Below are 20,451 nucleotides of genomic sequence, written 5' to 3' on the forward strand. Positions count from 1 at the left end.
AGCAATCAGAGAGCCACAGCACTGCGTTCTGAAAACAGAGAATCTTGCTGAATAATGGCCTCCCCTCTTCTGGTGAGTAGCCACAGTCTCCCAGCAAGTAAAAGTACGGTACTTGGATCAGATTTCCAGTGTCTCCAGTACAGCTGGTGGATCTGCTTCCCATTTCAGCAATGAAGGTTGCTCAGGCACCCAACTCAGAGAGGGGAAAAAAACCCACACTAAAAGTATCACAGTTTAAACAACCATCTGATTTATTTATTTGAAAGGCACAGCTAAATACATCCTCAATACAGAATTATTTTCTCTCAGTTCCTCTTAATATAGGTCAAGTGATTAATAAACACATGAAGCAAACAAGCTCTCTTTCTCTCTCTAAAATGAATATATACAAACGTGATTTTTTTTCCCCTTAAAATTTCTCTTGTTAAGTGAAAACATAACAGAAAAAGTCAAGCTAGCGTACAGTAAAGAGAAAGCTGCAGCATCCTTTAAAAATAAAACCATCAATGGGAGGAGGCAGGTGGCTGGGAGGGAGGGAAGAACACTTACAAATAATTTCTTCACCCCACCCTGCCTCCATCCTTCACATATTGAGAAGGGAGTCAACCATCAGAAGGTTCCAACTTTTTCAGGATTCACCAGTAGGGAAGATGACACAGTATGATGAGAAGGGGGGGGGGGGGCGGGAAATACAGAACTAATATATTTATATATGTATATATATAAATTTTGCTTCTGTGCTACCTTAAAACAAGATACATGCGGAAGGAGGAAGGTGCTCATCAGCTAACAGCGCTGGTGGTGGTGGGGAGAGGGATGGAGGGAATCTAGGTAGGGGGTATGCCGAAGGGGTGAAAGGGATTTTCTGGGAGTTACAATGAACACTGCAGCAGGGCAGAGGGGTAGGATTCACACTTCCCAGATGAGTGACTAAGTAAGTTCTAGGGTGGACACCTGCTCACAATTTTCTAGTAGTTGTTTGTGCATGCTAGGCCCCACCCCTATAAGCAGGGCTTCAAGCAAGTGAACCAATCAGCGACCTCTCTTCTGCCGGCAGTCCAGGGACAGAGAGGCAGAATTACTTCCCCCACACACTGCAGATTCAAGAGGGCGTGTGAGGGGGGGTTTCTGCCTCCTCTGATGAACTGGTCACAAAGCCACACAGAAGTGTGCGGCAACCACCACCAAGAAAAACCTCTGCAGAACCCACCAGGGGTTAGGGTGCCTGAGTCAAGCCATCCAAGGTGGAGGGGAACAGGCAAGCCAAGCAAGAACCCTGCACGAGCACACCCAGCACTGCTGGGACAGAAAACCCCAACAATGCCATGAAGCTCTGAGGGCTCTCTGCAGGCAGCCAGGTGAGGGAAGGCCGCCAACTTGGCACCACCTCTGCAGTTGGACTGGATTCCCTGCAAGGTAGGAAGCAGCTTCTCTGAACTTCCCAGGAGTCCAGAATAAAGCAAAAACTCAGAGGATTCTTCCCTCTCTCCCTGCCCTGGAGATCTTATAAACTTTTAGCACAGCTTTCTCCAAACAGGACCCAGCTCAGCACCTTGGAGCTGACCCCACCCCACCCCCCGCCAACCTTTATCAAGACCGCAGCATACCAACTGGCATGAAGAGTGGCACTGGTAGTATCAACTGCCAGGCAAATAGCTGCAGCAGGAGATACACCTGCCACAAATTAGTGTTTTGATCCCATATTTAAGACACGGAATTTACAGGGTCAGGAAGAGAGGAGTTAAGCTCCTTCTTAACCCCAACCCCCAATGACCTATGGTGGATCGCCAGCTGCAGCTAAGTGCCTGGAATAAGAAAGGGGTGGGGCCAAAGTGTTATTGCTGCAGAGGTGGGTGGGGCAAAGCAGACCATGTGAGTGGCCACTTGGCCGGCCACCACCGCCCCACCTTCTCCAAGTGTTTGTAACTAACCCGTCCCCAATCCCTGCTGCCATTCTCCCCTCCCCTTACCGGATCATTCTCCCCATCCCAGTCCTCCCCCCCACCCCCCATCAGCCTAATCCGATTTCTCCCCATCGTCATCTTGGTGGGCATCCCCATCATGGCCGTTCTTGTCCTCCTTGGACAGGTGAGCTTGCGATCCCAGGGCAGACAGAGAGAGGAGGCCAGTGCTGGCGCTGACGGTGGGAAGAGAGGGGGGCTGCAGCCCTACCGGCAGTGGAGTCAAGGGCAGGGCGAGAGCTTGGAGCTGGGACAGCTGATGAGCCTGGAGCTGCTGCTGTAGAGAAACGAGAAACACACAGGGAAAACAAAGAGTGGGGTGAGCAAGCAGAACACGCCACACTAGGCAGGGCTCAGCAGCTTGAGAGCTTCAGGGGCATGACTTCCATGGCACATTTTGAAAACATCCTCTCCATTATGTGAGGAGTGGCAGAGAGAGGTAACCACGATACTGTCTCCTCTTTTGAAACACTGGTCAGCACTGGGCTGGACAGCCCAAACTAGCCTGATCTCAGAATCTAAGCAGGGTCTGCCCTAGCTAGAATTTGGCTGGGAGACCCCAAAGGAAGTCCTAGGGTTGCTACGCAGAGGCAGGCCGTGGCAAACCACTTCTGTTGATCTCTTGTCTTGAAATCTCAGAGGCTAAGTAGGGTCAGCTCTGGTTAGTATTCTAATAGACCATCGAGGAATTACCAGGGCTGCTGATGATATCAAATTGGGAGGAGTAGCAAACACTCAGGAGGATAGAGTTAAAATGCAACAAGATCTGAATAATCTGGAGGATTGAGCGGTTGTGAACAGGATGCAATTCAACAAAGATAAGCGCAAAGTCTTACATCTGGGTCACAAAAATGTGAAGCAAAAATACTGGACTGGGGGGATGCACTTTTGGGAAGTAGTGTGTGCAAAAGAGATCTTGGGGTACTAGTGGACTGTAGATTAAATATGAGCAGTCAGTGTGATGCCGTGGCAATAAAAGGCAAATTCAATCCTGGGTTGTATCTAAAGAAGAAGAAGATGATGATATTGGATTTATATCCCGCTCTCCACTCCGAAGAATCTCAGAGCGGCTCACAATCTCCTTTCCCTTCCTCCCCCACAACAGACACCCTGTGAGGTGGGTGGGGCTGGAGAGGGCTCTCACAGCAGCTGCCCTTTCAAGGACAACCTCTGCCAGAGCTATGGCTGACCCAAGGCCATGCTAGTAGGTGCAAGTGGAGGAATGGGGAATCAAACCTGGTTCTCCCAGATAAGAGTCCGCACACTTAACCACTACACCAAACTGGCTCTCCAAAAAGGGCTATAGCATAAAATACGAGCGTATTTTAGCTCGCCCGTGGAACCTGATGGACCCAATACGGTTCCAGAGGGAACTCTGGAACCGTATTCGCTTGATGACATGGTCGAGTCCTGAAAAATCGGCTCACCATGGCCATTGATGAGATTGCTCCCCGGCGCCCTCACTCAAAGATGGCACCATGGTACAACACGGATCTGCTGTTGATGAAACGGAGGCTCAGACGGCTAGAGAGGCAGTGGCGGCGTACTCACGATGAAGCGACCAGAACATAGAGAGCATATGAGATGGCAGTCAGAGCCTCAAAGAAAGCTGACTTTGCGGCCAAGATTGCATCTGCGAATTCGCGCCCGGCTCAATTATTTAGTATCATTCGGACTCTTACAACTCTGCTGCAAGGCAGACCAAATCATAGGGAATTGGATATTGGCTGTGAGGCTTTTGCAACTTTCTTCGCAGATAAAGTCTCATCGCTCTGCCATGACCTTCCCCGCCACAATTGAAACAGTATGTGAGCTCAAGGTGGATCAGCTCTAGACAGCTGTTCTCCGGATCAGCTCTAGACAGTTTTATAACTCAGCTTGGAGGAAGTCGACAGAATCCTGTGCACCCAACAACATGTGATTTGGACTCTTGCCCATCCTGGCTGATTAAAGCGCGCTGGATAGAGCTTCAATATCCTGTGCAGGATATTGTAAATAGATCCCTCTCTGAGGGGCTTTTTCCAAGGCCCCTCAAAAAGGCGACAGTCCATCCCCTCTTGAAAAAACCAACATTAGACCCGGCCGAACTGGCACACTATCAGCCGGTCTCAAATTTTTCCTTTTTGGGTAAAATCATTGAGAGGGCAGTAGCGCTGCAGTTACAGAGTTTTCTGGAGGATGCTTCCGTCCTAGACCCACACCAGTCCAGCTTTCGCCCAGGCCATGGGACGGAGAAAGTGCTGGTCGCCTTAGTGGATGATCTTCAGCGACATCTGGACCGAGGCGGGTCGGCAGTGCTGATGCTGTTGGACCGGTCGGTGGCGTTCAACACGGTCGACCATCAGTTGCTGGTTCATCACCTCGCCGATGTGGGGATTCAGGGGTTGGCCTTGCAATGGCTCTCCTCTTTTCTCCTTGGTCGGGGACAAAGGGTGGCGATCGGAAGACAATCGTCCCAGAGACATCCGCTTAATTGTGAGGTGCCTTAAGGGGCGGTGCTCTCCCCGATGTTGTTTAATATCTATATGCGCCCCCTTGCCCAGATTGTCCGGAGATTTGGACTGGGTTCCCATCAGTACGCTGATGACACCCAGCTCTATCTGCTGATGGATGGATGGCCTACCTCTGCCCCAGAAAATCTAGTCTGGCACTGCAAGCTGTGGCAGGGTGGCTCAGGCTGAGTCATCTGAAGCTGAATCCAATGAAGACAGAGGTCCTTTGTTTGAGTCGTGGTGGTCTGGGAAGGGAAATCCCCCTACCAGCTTTTGAAGCGTCCAAAGTCAGAAGCTTGGGGTGCTACTGGAGCCCACACTGGCTATGGAGGCCCAGATAGCAGCCACTGCGAAATCCGCCTTTTTCCACCTGAGGCGGGCACAACAGTTGGTCCCCTTCCTGGAGCGCAGTGACTTAGCAACTGTGATTCATGCAACGGTCACCTTGAGACTAGAGTACTGCAATGCGCTCTACATGGGGCTGCCCATGTCCCGGCTATGGAAACTGCAGCTGGTGCAGATTGCGGCAGCCTGGCTGTTACTGGGTATCTCTATATGGGAACACATACAGCCAGGACTGTGGAAACTCCACTGGCTGCCAATAGTATTCCAGATTTGCTACAAGGTGCTGGTTATTACCTTTAAAGCCCTATATGGCCGAGGACCTGTCTACCTTAGGGACCGTCTTTCCCCACATGTTCCCCAGAGGGTACTTAGATCTGGATCACAGAATCTATTGTCAATCCCCGGGCCGAGGGAGGCGAGATTGAAGGCTACCAGAGAAAGAGCCTTTTCAATTGCGGGCCCCCCCACTGCTGGAACCGACTCCTAGAAGAAGTAAGGGACTTGCGGGACCTTGCCCAGTTCCGCAAGGCTTGCAAAACAACTATTTCGACTGGCCTTCAGCCCAACTATGTAGATGCCCAACATCGCTGAACGTACTGTACCAACTTTAGCACCAAAAATTGTTTAATACTTTAACTGTTTTAATTATTTAATTGATAATGGATTACTAATTTATTCTTTGCTTACTGTTTTTACTGTCTGATAATTTGTTGTTAGCCGTCCTGAGCCTGCTTTGGCGGGGAGGGCGGGATATAAGTACGAAGAATCAATCAATAAATAAATAAATCAAAGGTCATAGCTCCGCTGTATACTGCCTTGGTCAGCCACAGCTGGAATACTGTGTGCAGCTCTGGAGGCCTCACTTCAAAAAAGATGTGGACAAAATCGAGTGGGTGCAGAAGAGGTATTTGCGAGTTTCCTGCATTGTGCAGGGGGGGCTGGATTAGATGACCGTGGAGGTCCCTTCCAACTCTATGATTCTAAGAGAGCAACGAGGATAATGAAGGAGGATGAACCCTATGAGGAAAGGCTAAGGGCCTTGGGAATGTTCAGTTTGGAGAAGAGGAGATTGAGGGGGGACATGATGGCTCTCTTTAAGTATTTGGAAGGCTGTCATCTGGAGGAGGGCAAGGAGCTGTTACATTTGGCAGCCAAGGATAGGACCCAAAGCGATGGGCTCAAATTACAAGCAGAAAAGCACTGGCTGGATATTAGGGAAAATTTTTTTATGGTCAGTAGTTCAGAGGTGGAACCAGCTTCCTTAGGAAGGCGGTGAGCTCCCCTTCATTGGCAGTCTTCAAAACGCAGCTGGTTGATTATTTGTCAGAGATGCTTTAGGCTCATCCTGCATGGAGCAGGGGGTTGGATTAGATCAGGGGTGTCAAACTCATTTGTTATGAGGGCCAAATCTGACATAAATGAGACCTTGTTGGGCCAAGCCATGTGTGTTCCTAATTAAGATTAGGTAGCAGAGATATAAACTTTATAAATGACATGACAAACACAATTAAAGATTTTTTAAAAAAAAACCCTTAAAACATCAGCACTTGTTGATCTTAAAGGTGCTTTCTTTATATTTCTCCCAGGGGGCTGCCTGGGTGGCCTCAGCTCTTGGGCTGACCTGGTTCTGCCTTCAAGCTCTTTTTTCAATTAGCTTCTATCAAGGTAACCTGCTGGCATTTGGATAATCTTCTGCAAGACAAAACCCTGGTTTCACAAATTAATACCGTATTTTTCGCACCATAAGGCGCTCCGGATGATAGGACGTACCTTCCTCCTGGGGGGCGACCCGCTGCCTCCGATCCAGGCGCTTCCTCCATGCCTGCCTGCCTGGCTCCAGCTCTGACGCTTACAGCAAGCGCCAGAATCGCTCCCTCTGCCCTCCGATCCCGGCGCTTGCTGTAAGCATCAGAGCTGAAGCCAGGCAGGCAGGCGCGGGGGAAGCGCCGGGATCAGAGGCGGAGGCAGCGGATCGCACCCCCCCCCCAGGAAGGTAGGTACCGGTACCTTCGCTCCATAAGACGCACACACTTCCCCCCCACTTTTTTTTGGGGGGGGGGAAGTGCGTCTTATGGTGCGGAAAATACGGTAACTATTTATGTGCTTCATGTGATTACTGAGCTGAGTGACAAGACGCGCATGGAGGAAAAAAACAGAGATCCTTCGAAGTTCAAAGCAAGGCCCCGAATGTGAAAAAAGACATCTCATCCAATAAGTCTTAGAAAAGCAGGACCACAACACAGTTTGAGAGCCATGGTGACCTCGGCCTGCTTAGACACAGCGATGACAGACCACCACCACCACCACGGGGACTCCCTTTCCCCACCCTCTGACATGACCCAGATCCCGTAAGGAGCGCCACGAACCCGGATGATGGAGTTCAGCTCTGGTGCCGTCACCTGCTTTGCTCGCTCGATGGCGCCAAGGACCTGCTGCTGATGCTGGAGGGAGAGGGGAAAACAGATGCATGTCACATACGAGGCAGAAAAAAGGTTCTGGCCCTAAGAGTTTGGGGGGGGGCATGACAGAGGCCTGTTTCAGTGCTATGGAACAACCTCTCCAGGAAGGTGCACCTGCCCCCCCCTTGTGATCTTTAGGGGACAGCTGAAGGCAGTCAAAATTATAAATTTTGTTTTTATGTATTTTAATGCACTCCATTTATTCTACGTACATGGTAAACTGCCTTTTGCTTTATTAAGTTTAGTTTAGTTTAGTTTATTTATAATTTATATCCCGCCCTTCCCACCAGGTGGCTCAGGGCGGCTTACAGCATATAAAATCTAACATAAGAATATAAAAATTTAAACACTTCACACAGTTTATACAGTTAAAACATTAAAAACATACAGCAATCTTATAAAAACTACACTCAGTTTCAAGTTTCAAGCGCCGGTTAGTTGTAAGCCAGCCGGAAGAGGACTGTCTTACAGGCCCTGCGGAATTGAGCGAGATCCCGCAGGGCCCTTCCCTCTTCCGGCAGCTGGTTCCACCAGGAAGGAGCCGCCCTGAGCCATTTTGTGGGAAAGGCGGGATATAAGTTATAGAATAAATAAATAAATAAAATTACGGAGAAGGCCCTATCCCTAGTAGATTTCAAACGGGCTTCCTTTGGCCCGGGGACAACGAGGAGGTTTTGAGTTCCTGATCTCAGTACTCTCTGGGGAACATGTGGGGAGAGACGGTCCCTCAGGTAGGCAGGTCCTAGGCCATATAGGGCTTTAAAGGTAATGACCAGCACCTTGTACCGAACTCGATAAAGGAAGAAAAGCAGCTAATGGATGCTTTAAATAAGATAAATAAAATAAATGGGGGGGGAGGGGGGATTGTTGAGACAAATGGAATTTTTGCGTTAAACAAGAGCAATACAACTGGATGTGCAAAGGTCAAAGAGGAAAACCAGATGCATGTGGGTCGTCGTGTTGGTCTGAAGCAAGAGAACAAAGTGAACAAGCGTGCACCTGCACACAAAAGCTTACACCCAAAATTAAGGGTGCCTGCTGGACTCAACCTTGGTTCAAATGGGAAAACCCGACTGCCATTACATTTGCCAGTTTGGCTAAGGGACCATCCCCAATGCCTCCCTCATACTGAGATTACCTCTTGCGAAAGGTACGGCAACACCTGGGCACAAATACCATTTAACCGCTTGACAATTTCAGCCTGGAAGACAAAAGTACATAAAATCTACAAGGATGCCCGCTCAACTCTATGAGAAAACCCAGAATGTGGGATGGGGGTGGGAAGAAAGAGGGCCAATCACATTTCACAGGGAGGCTCGCCTAACTGGATATGTATGTCTCAAGACACCTGAAGAAAAATATCCATCTTTTTCTAATAGGAATATTTTTAACATTTCTGATTATGTATTTGGGGGAGTTTATTCAGCCGAAGGAAGTAGAAAGGTAGAAAGGAGCCAGAAAATTTGTTATAAATCTCTAATATTTGAATTCTACCAAGGTAGAATAAAATTTAAACAACACTTTCACCATCAAATTTTAAAAACTGCTGGTATTTAGTAAAGTTCTAAAAACCTTTAAAGTTCTATATGTCTTCAAGTTTCGCTTTTTGAGCCCCACAAAGAGAGAAAGAAACGGGCATGCAACGAATCTTGGGAAGCCGCCCAGTTAGAAGAAGATATTGGATTTATATCCCGCCCTCCACTCCAAAGAGTCTCAGAGCGGCTCACAATCTCCTTTACCTTCCTCCCCCACAACAAACACCCTGTGAGGTGGGTGGGGCTGGAGAGGGCTCTCACAGCAGCTGCCCTTTCAAGGACAACCTCTGCCAGAGCTATGGCTGACCCAAGGCCATGCTAGCAGGTGCAAGTGGAGGAGTGGGGAATCAACCTCGGTTCTCCCAGATAAGAGTCCGCACACTTAACCACTACACCAAACTGGCTCTCCAGTTAAAATCTTTCTTGTTATGAACAGGCATGGTGTGCTCCAGTCAGGTCCAACGTTCAGCCTCAGTCCCACCCCTATATACAATATGGGGAAAGGCTAGGAGAAGGGACACCACGGTGGCTGGTGTACAACTTGTGGAAAGAAACTGCTAAGAAATACTTAAGGGACTCCTGAGCATCTGCAGAGTGCCTTTCTTGTTGCAACTGCTACCTGACCCCCCCCCCCAATGTTTAAATTAAAGAGCAAAACATTATTCTTGGAGTCCCAAGCACCCCCTCCCCTTAAATTACTCTCTCTTAAATGAGATCCAGGTGGGTAGACATATTTGTCTAAAACAACAGAACAAAGTTTTAATCCAGGGGCACCTTTAAAACCAACACATTTTCATTCTAGGGATAAACATTTTGTGTGCATGCACACTTCTTCAGATACACATGAAAGCTTATATCCAGAATTAAACTTTGTTGGTCTTAAAGGTGCCCCGGACACAAACTCTGTTCACTTCTTAAGACAGTCCTTTATATACTTTGAGCCGCTGCTAAACCACAAGCCAGTTTCTCACACCATCTCCTTTTCACAATCATCCTTCCTTTATAAAATATGAACACTGCTCTACCACCCCTTCAGTCCTTGGCAGTGGTAGGATAAGGTCTCCTATACTGACTGCCAACTCTCACACTGACTAGACAACACTTTTATGTGGGCATAACTGAAAAAAAAACAACCAAGAGACAGAAGTGGCATGAGAACTTTTAAAGAGAGTAAACCACCCAGATTATAAAAAAAGAAACATAAGCCAGATCTTACCTGTTTGTGCATTTCGATATTGAGTCCATAGGACATCTCATAATACTGGAAGGGGAGGGGTAGAATTTGAAGTGGGGGAAGAGAAGAGAAGAGAAGGTAAGAACTGCATTGCTGGATCAGACTGACAATTCCTCTAGCCCCAGTAACTTGTTTCCGGAAAAGATAAGCCTTGGCAAAGCACAAGAACAGAGCAAAAAGCAACCACCCTTGGCATCTGATAGACTGCCCCTGTACGGAGGGGCTCCTTCTGTCTAATCCCTTCTCAAAAGTCACCCAGGTACTGGCCACCACAGCGTAAAGACCAAAGCTCATACCAGGCTCATACGGCGGGCCTTTTCCTTTACCAGCAACTGCTGATCATCTGTTTGATCACATGAGAACAAGAGACGCTGTGGCAGCTCTCGGCTATTTATTTCCATGGCCTACTCACACCAATTTCCTCTACATCTGCAGGCTGCCTATACGAACAGTGGCTGCCCTAACACCAAATCCAGCGCACTGCCCCCCCCCCCCCCGATTGTGAGCTGCAGAGAAGCATGTATGGCAACGTGGATATTTGGGCAGGCCCTCTTCCCTCAACTAAGCTGAGAGCTCTAAAGAGCCTGGAAGTTAACCCCCCCCCCAGCTTGTTTTGGGTGCACCCCAACATCAGTCAGGATAGCCAGTTCAGTCTGGGACTTCCAGGTAGAAGGCCTTGAATATACATCACATTAACACCTGGAAATCTCCACTGTGTATCAAGCACATTGACATACACAGAACTGAATAATAAAATTGGATGGTGCCACAGAGGTCATCTAGTCCAACCTCCTGCTCCATACAGGATCAGCCTAAAGCATCCCTGACAGGCATTTGTCCAGCCGCTGCTCTGAAGACTGCCAGTTGGGAGGGGGGACTCACCAACTCCATTGGCAGCTGATTTCACTGCTGTTAGTGTAAAAACAAAAAAATCCCAATATTCAGCAGGTACCTTTCAGCTACCAACAGGAACAGTTCCCTGCCCTCCTTTAAGTAATAACCTTTCAGATAGATAAGACAATCATCTTCCTGTTCCGTAACAAATATCTGCATTACAAGTTGAAATTCTGCACCCAAAAAAACTTGATTCTGCAATCTGTCCAACTGAAAATCTTCCTCCCTACTGAGATTTTTGTATTTCTAACTGCCATGTGCTAATTTTGGCAAGTTGGTTGTCCAGCTGAAAAAGAGGATGTGAAGCTAACAACTCATTATTTCTGGTAGCCACCGGTGAGACAAAGCTTCACCATCTGTTCTGCTATCTGAGATCCAAGCATTCTTGCTTTTAAGCCACTGTACCCTGCTGAAGTCCCTCCCCTCCCCAGGCTCCACCCCCAAAGTCTCCAGGTATTTCTGCACTCAGAGCTGGCAACCCTTGTCTAAGCCTCTTCTAAGACATGAGGACTAGAAACGTGGCCTTAAAATGAATAAATATCAAGGCCTCTTAGGGGAAGCTGAATTTTGTATCTCCCAGAGCCGCATTCTGCATCTCTCTCCCCCCCCCCCGCCCCCCGCCTCCCACGCTCCTGTGGAACTGTGTGTGTGTGTTTGAAATGCAAACAGTTTCCCAGGAGATAGACAACAGTCATCGCCTCCCTCTTATCTCCTTGCTTCAGTGAAGGCACAGCCTCGCTTGTCTTGCTGGGGTTTTGGACATTTTTCTCATTGGCATTGATGACTCCTTGACAGGAGGATTCTTTAAAAAGAAAGATTGTAAAACTGCATCTCATAAGCTGTAAAGGAACCCAGGCAGCAGCAGTTGCAGCAGGAGAACAAGACCGGACCCCCTTTATCTGGCCTACAGTTAACCATCCAGCAGCCCTTTCAGAGGCAGCCACATAAATCATGCAGATCACCCAGACATCTGCATAATATAGTCAAGGGGAGAGGCAGCCAACTAGGTGCATTTTATAGGTTTGTAGAGGGAAGGGCAACCAAGCCTCCAAGAGCATTCTCATGCTCACTAACCTCTGAAGGAGCCTGTCAAGCATCGATATTTCCCAATAATCAAGCTTTTGTTCTTTTAATCAAAAGTTTGCTTCATTGTAAAACTCCAAAGCTTAGTCAAGGACGGAATCCTTGGAAGTAAAGACGTACACAACATTGAATAGTTACTTATAGGAAAACTTCAAAAGGATGGCATACAGATGCGATTTGAGTCATGGGTTCAAAGACTACTAGCTAGTATCTCTTTTATGGCTAAGGAATGTAAGCTAATAAAAACATCTCCCTTTCTCACACTTTCTCTGAGAGCCAGTAAGACCTGGCTGTGTGAATCTGGGGGAAAGGCACTCTACACAGTTACTGCAAGGTTAACCAAAACATCCTGGGTCCAGATGGATTTATTATGCACCCTTTTGTTACAAAGGGGAGCGGAATAGGCCATGGTGGTATTCTGCTTTATATCTGGCCTGTCCATTAGATACATAGAAATAGCATGCTTTACAGAGCCCCCCTTCCCACAACCTCCATTTATCCAACTAGGTGCACTTTACAGGTTTGTAGAGGGAAGGGCAACCAAGCCTCCAAGAGCATTCTCATGCTCACTAACCTCTGAAGGAGCCCCCCTTCCCACCACCTCAATTTATTTTTTAAACGGACATACCTACGAGACTAGGTTGCCAGCTCTGAGTGCAGAAATACCTGGAGACTTTGGGGGTGCAGCCTGAGGAGGGGAGGGACTTCAGCAGGGTACAATGCCACAGAGCCCGTCCTCCAAAGCAGCCATTTTCTCCAGGCAAACTGATCCCAGAGATGACCTGTAATACCTTGGAGGGTGGCAACTCTGCACTTTACTCAGTTGGCATTGGAGGGCAAAGAAAGATCAGAGTTGTGGGTACTTTTAAGAGCAAACAATGACACAAACATTACACCAATCAAGAGCCCCAATTTAGCACAGAATATCAAGAAATTATATTAAGTACAATTTTCAGTACAGAACGTAACTATATGGGAAATGGGGTCTGCAGTGACCCCAGTGTCAGTATGGGGGCTTAAGAGCTGTACCTGTCACTGCCAGGGCCTGTCAACCAAGCAGCACGCGCGAGGGTGGGGGAATAAAAATCTTACCATGACATAATGGCGTTGCATCTCCGATTTCTCACTTGCAAGCTTATCGCATTCCAACTTCAGGCTGTGGAGAGTAGAACAAGACATGCACCCCAAAAGGGAAGAACAGAGGGGGAGGTAACTGGCTGAACTGATAGGAGAATTTAACAGATTTCCACAAATTCACATTTTGAAATTTCACTCCCCAAGACTGTCATTAGTATCTCCATGCTATTAAAGATCATTACTTATACTGAATCTAGTATTGGGTTAGGACTGCCAACTCTGGGTTCAGAAACACCTGGAGATTTTCAGGGGTGGAGCCTGGGAGGGGAGGGATCTCAGTATTTTATTTTATTTATTCACGATTTATTCAGTAGGACATAAGGCCATGCAGTCCATCTTCCAAAGCAGCCATTTTCTCCAGGAGAAGTGGAATAAATATTGCAAATAAATAACCAGTTTATGGAGATAGTTGCAATTCTGGGAGATCTCCACCCCCCCCACCTGGAGGTTGGCAACACTAACTGGGATCCATGTAACTTCAACTCAGTTTTTCAAGTGTTTTAAAAAGTTAGAAATATTAAACAGTGGATTCCATGCAAAATAGAAATGATATTGGATTTATATCCTGCCCTTGCCTCTGAATCTCAGAGTAGCTTACAATCTCCTTTCCCTTCCTCCCCCACAACAGACACCCTGTGAGGTGGGTGGGGCTGAGAGAGCTCTCCCAGAAGCTGCTCTTTCAAGGACAACTCTGCAAGAGCTATGGCTGACCCACAGCCATTCCAGCAGCAGCAAGTGGAAGAGTGGGGAATCAAACCCGTTTCTCCCAGATAAGAGTCTGCACACTTAACCACCACACCAAACTGGCTCACCAAAATATCCAATGATGCTTCTCCACCTTTCCCTGCATACCCAGAAATGCTACTCTGGGCTGCGGCAGAGGATCTCTCCCCTCCCTGCAACAGCATGAGGGGCAATCAGAGGTCTCCCACAGGAAAAAAAGTTTTTTGGGGGGGATATCCAAATCAGCAAAAATTTTTCCTCTGCCTCCAATCACAGCACAGGGACACAACAGAGATGGAGACAAGAATCTGAAAGTTGGATTCATCTAGGATCTCAGTACCTTAGATGCGCACTGCTTCATTTTCTCATTTACTTTATGTGGGGCAAGATCACAATGCTCTTTGAGTAAAACACACAGACTGTGCATGAGTCCAAGATTATAAGTGAGAGAGTACATTTTCCAGAGCTCCTTCACAGGGAAAGGCGCCTCTTCCTAAATCCTCCCCCCCACAAGCCCTTACAAGCCTGCAAAATAAATAGAATAAAATATTTCAAATCACAGCTAGTTTTGCCCTTCCCTCCTGAGAGCCAAACTGCAAAACGGTTCTGACAACTTTGTTCCTTATGCAACCAATGTTTGTGAACATTTCCTGTCATCATACCACCAAACCAGCACTAGAAAAGCTTAATTTCCAGAAGCACAAGGCAAGTTACTTTTGTAGAGGAAAGCAGCAGTGGAAAACAAATGAGGGAAGGGTCAGACCTGAGCCACAGAAATTGGGGAGGGGGGAATATTGCGACAAAATTTTTTTATTTTGATAGATCCAGGTTGGCAGCCGTGTTGGTCTGAAGCAGTAGAACAAAGCAAGAGTTAAGTTGCACCTTTAAGACCAACAAAGTTTTATTCAGAATGTAAGCTTTCGTGTGCTAGAAGCACACTTCATCGGACAAAAGTATGAAATGGCACAAGCAGTCCTAAATATAGAGAAAGCGGGCAGTGAGTTAGTATGCAGAGTCATGGAAATGTTTTTAGCAGATTAAAAGAGTCACAAGCTGCAATCTGGTTTTTCTTAGTTTATGTTAATTGGGCTAAAACAAGAACAATTGGAAGAACAGATGGATGTCCATGTACTAAATCCATTAAGTATCCTGGGTGTGAAGTGCAAAAAATGAGAGTCTGATGTAATGTTAGCCCTGGGTTAAAAAATATGGCTTTTTTTGTTTTTTTGTAAACATAGGGTTTGTAACAGTGTTGATGGTATTCTTGGCTATTATGTTTTATAGTTTGGTTGTATGTTTTTCTATTGAAATAAAATGTAAAAGAAAAAAAAAGCTCCAGGTTAAAATGAGGGCATAGGTTTCTCAGAGGTTTGATTTAAACATATAACACACATATAAACATAATTCTAGTTTGCCATTAGAGAAAAGAATACATTAAATACACTATATTTTAAGAAAGCATTAAATACACTAAATTCTTTTTTTCTAACGGCAAATCAGAATTAGGACTGCTTGCTATTCCATACTTTTTGTCTGATGATGTGTGCTTCTAGCACACGAAAGCTTACATTCTGAATAAAACTTTGTTGGTCTTAAAGGTGCAGCTTCTCTTGCTTTGTTCTACAAAAAAGTTCTGTAATCCTGAACTTTTCACAATGCATGTCAGAACGTGCTAGCACCCTGTAAAAATGGCTCAGGAAATAAATGAAAGGTTCCTAGAATCCCAGCTGCCCCCCCCCACAGAGGAGGGCATCCTCTTCACCTCTGCATGATTTTCTGCTCCGGCATTATGCCTTTCCTTTCAAGATTGGATGGCAGTGATTCTGTCCCATCTATGTAAAATAAACCAGACTAATCCTTCTGCATGCAGAGGTGCAGAATTACCAGCCACTGTGCCTCTATACAATGCCTCCCCTTCCCCAACCAAGAACAGATGCTCACACAGAAACACAGAGGGCACCCTTCTTCTGACACTCGCAAATGAGGCCCTTTTTTGGCTTTGAGGGCGAAGCATGCCATTACTTTCTAACAGAGAGGGCAGAAAGCAGGCCTCGGTGACTGGAGGGCAGGGGTGTGAGTCAACAGAAAACTTGCCTGTGGTACTGCGCCTGGAGCAGCTGGAATTCATCTTTAATCCGGTCGCAGGAATCTGATGTTGTGAATTTCAACTGCTGAGGCAGATGAGAGGAACCCTGGGACAGAATTGGGGATGGGTTGGGAATATGTTTTAGGTACTGCTATAAAACAGTGGCAAATTCTGACAAAACTTTCTTTTATTGCTAGTCAACAAAACTAGTCCTCATGGAGGCTTGTGAAGCAGCCTGCCAAAATTAAAGGCAAGTTAGAAGCTGAGAGGGGAAATCATCATCAAAGACAGCAAAAAAGAAAATAAAAAAATACGGGGGGGGGGGGGAGAGAAACTCTCTCCAATATGTGGCCTTTGAGACAGATCCATGCCAAAAAAGAGGTAGCAAAATGAAGTGAGCCACCGCCAAGCGTGGGTGGCAGATGACCATTCAACTGTGTGACAAAATTGCCTGCAAGCAGAAATCTAGCATGGTGGAATGTTATTTTTTTTTTACATTTGGGAGAGATGCAAAAACAGCACCCCTTTCCCTGAAGATTGAAAAAAAGTGAGACAGTCTCTTCTGCAATCTCAGGCTTCTACTGCCTCCAACAGATATCAGGCCTTGGGACCAAACTACTGGGAGATCCACGGGTAGGTGGCTGTTTTATTGGTAAATATCAGGGCGAGGGCCTTGGGTCAGGGCTGCAATACAAAGGACAGCTTCTTTAATCCTTCTGCTCTTCTTAATTGGGGGAATTAAGATCCCCTCTCCTTGTAGCCTGTCCATCTGAGGTAAGGAAAACAGCAACAGGGGAGAAGAAGGGTTAACACCCCCCGCCCTTTCCCTTGACCAGAGTCCCCATCCCCATCTCAGCATCTTCAGCTAAAAGGATGAGGTAGCTGGTGATGGGAAAGAAAGAGTATCTGCTATTCAAAGGAGGCAATACTGAGCTTGGGAGACCAAGGGCCTGACCAGTAGAAGTCACCTTCACACACTCAAAACTACCGACCAGGTTCAAAAATTGGGGAGGCCCATTCCGATCATCCAGAGCCTTAATTTCGACTTTGAACAAGCAGCCAGGGAGGTGTGTTCAAAGGTGTGTTACCTGTGAGGTGCTACCTGTGGGATCCACACCATTTGAGGCCCTCATGCAATACCATGCAGACTTAAGTGAGAGAGGAAGAAGATGGGGGAAAATGCCTTGCTTCTCAGCAGTGATGGCACCAGTCAACAGGTGCCAGCTGAGTCTTTCTGGGAATTCTAAGTCACAGGTCAGGGACAGAGAAAATCAGTGAATATTTCCCATAGCAAAAATACTGGCCACTTGCATGATGGAAAAACCCAGTTTACGTTTGCTACGCAAAAGCCGCAGCACTTCCTGTAACTCCGGCGCAGATGGTGGGAAATCCAACAGACGGAGGGAACAGGATTGTGACTGCGAGGTAAGCTATGTGCGAAAACGGTCATAGTTTCTTACTAAACTTCTTTTGTTTTGAGTAGATAGCCCTTAAGCCATCAAGCAGAAATAAGTATGAGGTATTGTACTACAAAATGATCTTCTGAACCAACCAGACAGTCACTTCAGCTTGCAAGTGAAGGACCATTGAGGGTATTACACCCTAATTGTGGGCACAGAGGCAACTGCCCTTCATGTAGCAAGCCAGCTTTTCAGGGCAAAGGGGAGGATGGAACTTCTTCCCTGCCTTGCTATATTTCTACATGAAGTTTTGCGTGTGCAAAACTCTGAAATGTATAATACCGTCCCCCAAACACCTGCCCCTAATTTCACCCTGAAGGAATAAAAACCCAGGAAAACTTTCATAACCACAGCCGAGTGGTTAAGAAGCAAGGCACTCCCTCCCACCCTTTCGCCTTATCTCAGCCAGCTATCCCTCTGGGGGCCTTCAACTAGCTAGTCTTTCACACACTCAGCTGTCTCCACTTGGAATATGGGGGGGGAAGGGGTGGTAACAGCGTTGGCCTACCTTGCGGGGTTGCTTTTAAGGCTTACAAAAAGGAAGGTCTGCACGGTGCTCTGAGCAGTGCAAGAGCTGTGGAAATGCTGGGGTGTGTGTGTGTGTGATGCTACCGAAGGCTTTAATCACTCAGGAGAGGGGGGTTCAGAAGAGCTTTACCGCTCCTTCTCGCCCAAAGCCACGGATAGTCTTAATGCACCCGGGGGGAATTTCAACTGCCCCCCCACCTGCCTGGCACCACTTATCGTGGGTGTCCCGGATCCACCTTTCCTTTGGGGCTCTTTAACCCCACAGCCACCCAAAACAATCCTCAAGTTCACTCTGCCCCACCCCCCCACCCCCCGCGAAATCCCAAGTTCCTCCTTCGTTGCAAACCCTCTTTCTCCGCCATGCCATCACCAATCCCTTCCAGGGTGCGCCACCATTTCCTCCTTTCCTCCCCCCCTCCCCCATGCCACTCCTATACCCCCATTTTCCCTCGCTTGCTTATCTGGGGACACCCCCCCCCCGTTCCTACTGCACCCCCCAACTCCACCAAGCCAAATCCTCGCCGCCACCCCCGTTCCAGCGGGGTCCCCTCCGGCTGCACCTCAACCTCCCACTTCCACGTCAGTCTCGCACTCCCTCCCCCCACTCCAAAGGCAGGTCTCCTCCCGCTCCCCCCGCCTTGCACAGCAGCCCCCCCCCCCCCCGCTGCTCTTTTTGCACCCTTCCCTCCTGGCTCCCCCCCCCCTTGCACCTGCTGACCCCTGGGCCGCCCTGGACTCCCCGCCCGCCCGCCCGGCCCTACCGAGTGCCTGCTTTGAGGAAACATCATGGCAGGCTGCCTCGCCCGGCGGCTCCGTCCTGCGGCTCCGGCCGCCTTTGTGGCTCCGCCGCCCGCCCCGCCTCGGCCCAGCCCCGCCGCCCGAGAGCCCGAGCCCTGGCAAGGCCCCGCTCGCTGCTGGACGCCTCCTCCGCCGGGAAGCGCGGCCTCCCTCTCGGAAGCCTGGCTGCAAAGGCTGCCTCGCGGCCGCCGCTCCCTCGCTCGCTCGCTCCCTGTCCCGCGGGAGGGCGGGCTGGCTCCCTTGCTCCGGGTGGAGGCTCTCGGCGCGGCGAGCTGGCCCAGGCGGCGGATGGCGGCGGAGGCTGTTGCTGCTTCCCCTATTGTTTAATGGCGGCTGCGGGCTCCGCTCCTGCGGCTGAACACCAGCCCCACCTGCTGCTCCGCGCCGGCATTTCCAGCGCCCCCCCCCCTCGCTTTCTCCTCCCAATGCTGCGCGAGGCGCGCCTGCTCACGAGGAAACTCGCCGGGTTGCAACGCGACGCCTGGGATAGGCAGCCCCAACTCCCCCTCCCGCCCGCCAGGTTTTACATTTTGGCAACAACAACCACTAGGGTTGCCAATCCCCAGGTGGGGGCAGGGGAGCCCCCGGTTTGGAGGCCCTCCCCCCGCTTCAGGGTTGTCAAAAAGCGGGGGGGGGGGGGGGAAGGGAGGGAAATGTCTGCTGGGAACTCTATTATTCCCTAGGGAGATTTATTCCCATAGAAAATCATGGACAATTGATCTGCAGGCATCTGGGGCTCTGGGGGGGTGGGGGGCTGTCTTTTGAGGTAGAGGCACCAAATTTTCAATACAGCATCTAGTGCATCTCCCCAAAATAGTCCCCAAGTTTCAAAAAGATTGGACCAGGGGGTCCAATTTTACGAGTCCCAAAAGAAGGTGCCCCTATCCTTCGTTATTTCCTATGGAAGGAAGGCGTTGAAAAGGTGTGCTGTCCCTTTAAATGTGATGGCCAGTACTCCCTTTGGAGTTCAATTATGCTTGTCACAGCCTTGATCTTGGCTCCACCCCTAATGTCTCCTGGCTCCACCCCCAAAGTCTCCTGGCTCCACCCCCAAAGTCCCCAGATATTTCTTACATTGGACTTGGCAACCCTAACAACCACCCTCTCCACCCCAGTTTTTTAAAAAGTATATGTGGGATCAGTTTGGCATCAACGTGTGCCGGTAGCGACAGGCGAACAAAATGAAAAAAACAGGAGGCCGTGGCCAGGTCAGTCTGGCTGGAGCAGGAGAAAAGAGCCGAAGTCCAGGAGCAACTTCCAAACAAACACAATTCATGGCTTGGTGGGAGCTTTCGGGAGTCACTGCTCACTTCTTGAAATATGAGATATATTCAGATATCTGATGAAGTGAGCAGTGACTTAGAAAAAAACATAGATTTTGTCTTTAAAATCAAAAGCAATGAAAAAATTATACTGCACAATTCCACACACACCCCTTCCCAAAATGCTCCGCCTGGTGCACCTTCATCCCTGCCATCCCCTCTGGAGCTCTGAGGTGTACACAATTCTCACCTCTGTTTTCTTTGGAAGAGCAGCCAAAAGAGGTGCAACTTTCCTCCCAAGGACCCCAGTAACTGCTGGGAATAACTGGCCCGAGGTCATCCTGAGCCAGCAGAGGTGCAGATTGGAATCCAGATATCCCAGTTAACTACTCACCCCACTGGCTGAATGAGGAAATCTGTTGTGTTTAGGTCACAGTTATTCCTCCTGAAGTCT

At 48.4% G+C, this 20,451-nt stretch overlaps 1 protein-coding gene across 2 annotated transcripts; it reads right to left on the reverse strand.

The window, feature by feature from the left end:
* Nucleotides 1-227: 227 nt before the first annotated feature.
* Nucleotides 228-18,798, reverse strand: TLE5 (TLE family member 5, transcriptional modulator). Of its 2 annotated transcripts, none has more exons than XM_060232730.1 (7): nt 18,699-18,798; nt 15,958-16,055; nt 13,096-13,159; nt 10,009-10,053; nt 8,396-8,458; nt 7,165-7,239; nt 228-2,235 (listed from the first exon to the last, which is right to left on the reverse strand). In XM_060232730.1, exons 1-7 carry the CDS (start codon nt 18,723-18,725, stop codon nt 2,017-2,019), a joined length of 591 nt encoding a protein of 196 aa, XP_060088713.1. In that variant the 5' UTR covers nt 18,726-18,798; the 3' UTR covers nt 228-2,016. The 2 variants fall into 2 exon arrangements, with proteins under 2 accessions (XP_060088713.1, XP_060088712.1); XM_060232729.1 differs by having other exon boundaries at nt 228-2,238.
* Nucleotides 18,799-20,451: the final 1,653 nt, after the last annotated feature.

Source organism: Heteronotia binoei, chromosome 2 (assembly GCF_032191835.1).
Source record: "Heteronotia binoei isolate CCM8104 ecotype False Entrance Well chromosome 2, APGP_CSIRO_Hbin_v1, whole genome shotgun sequence".
NCBI lineage: Eukaryota > Metazoa > Chordata > Lepidosauria > Squamata > Gekkonidae > Heteronotia > Heteronotia binoei.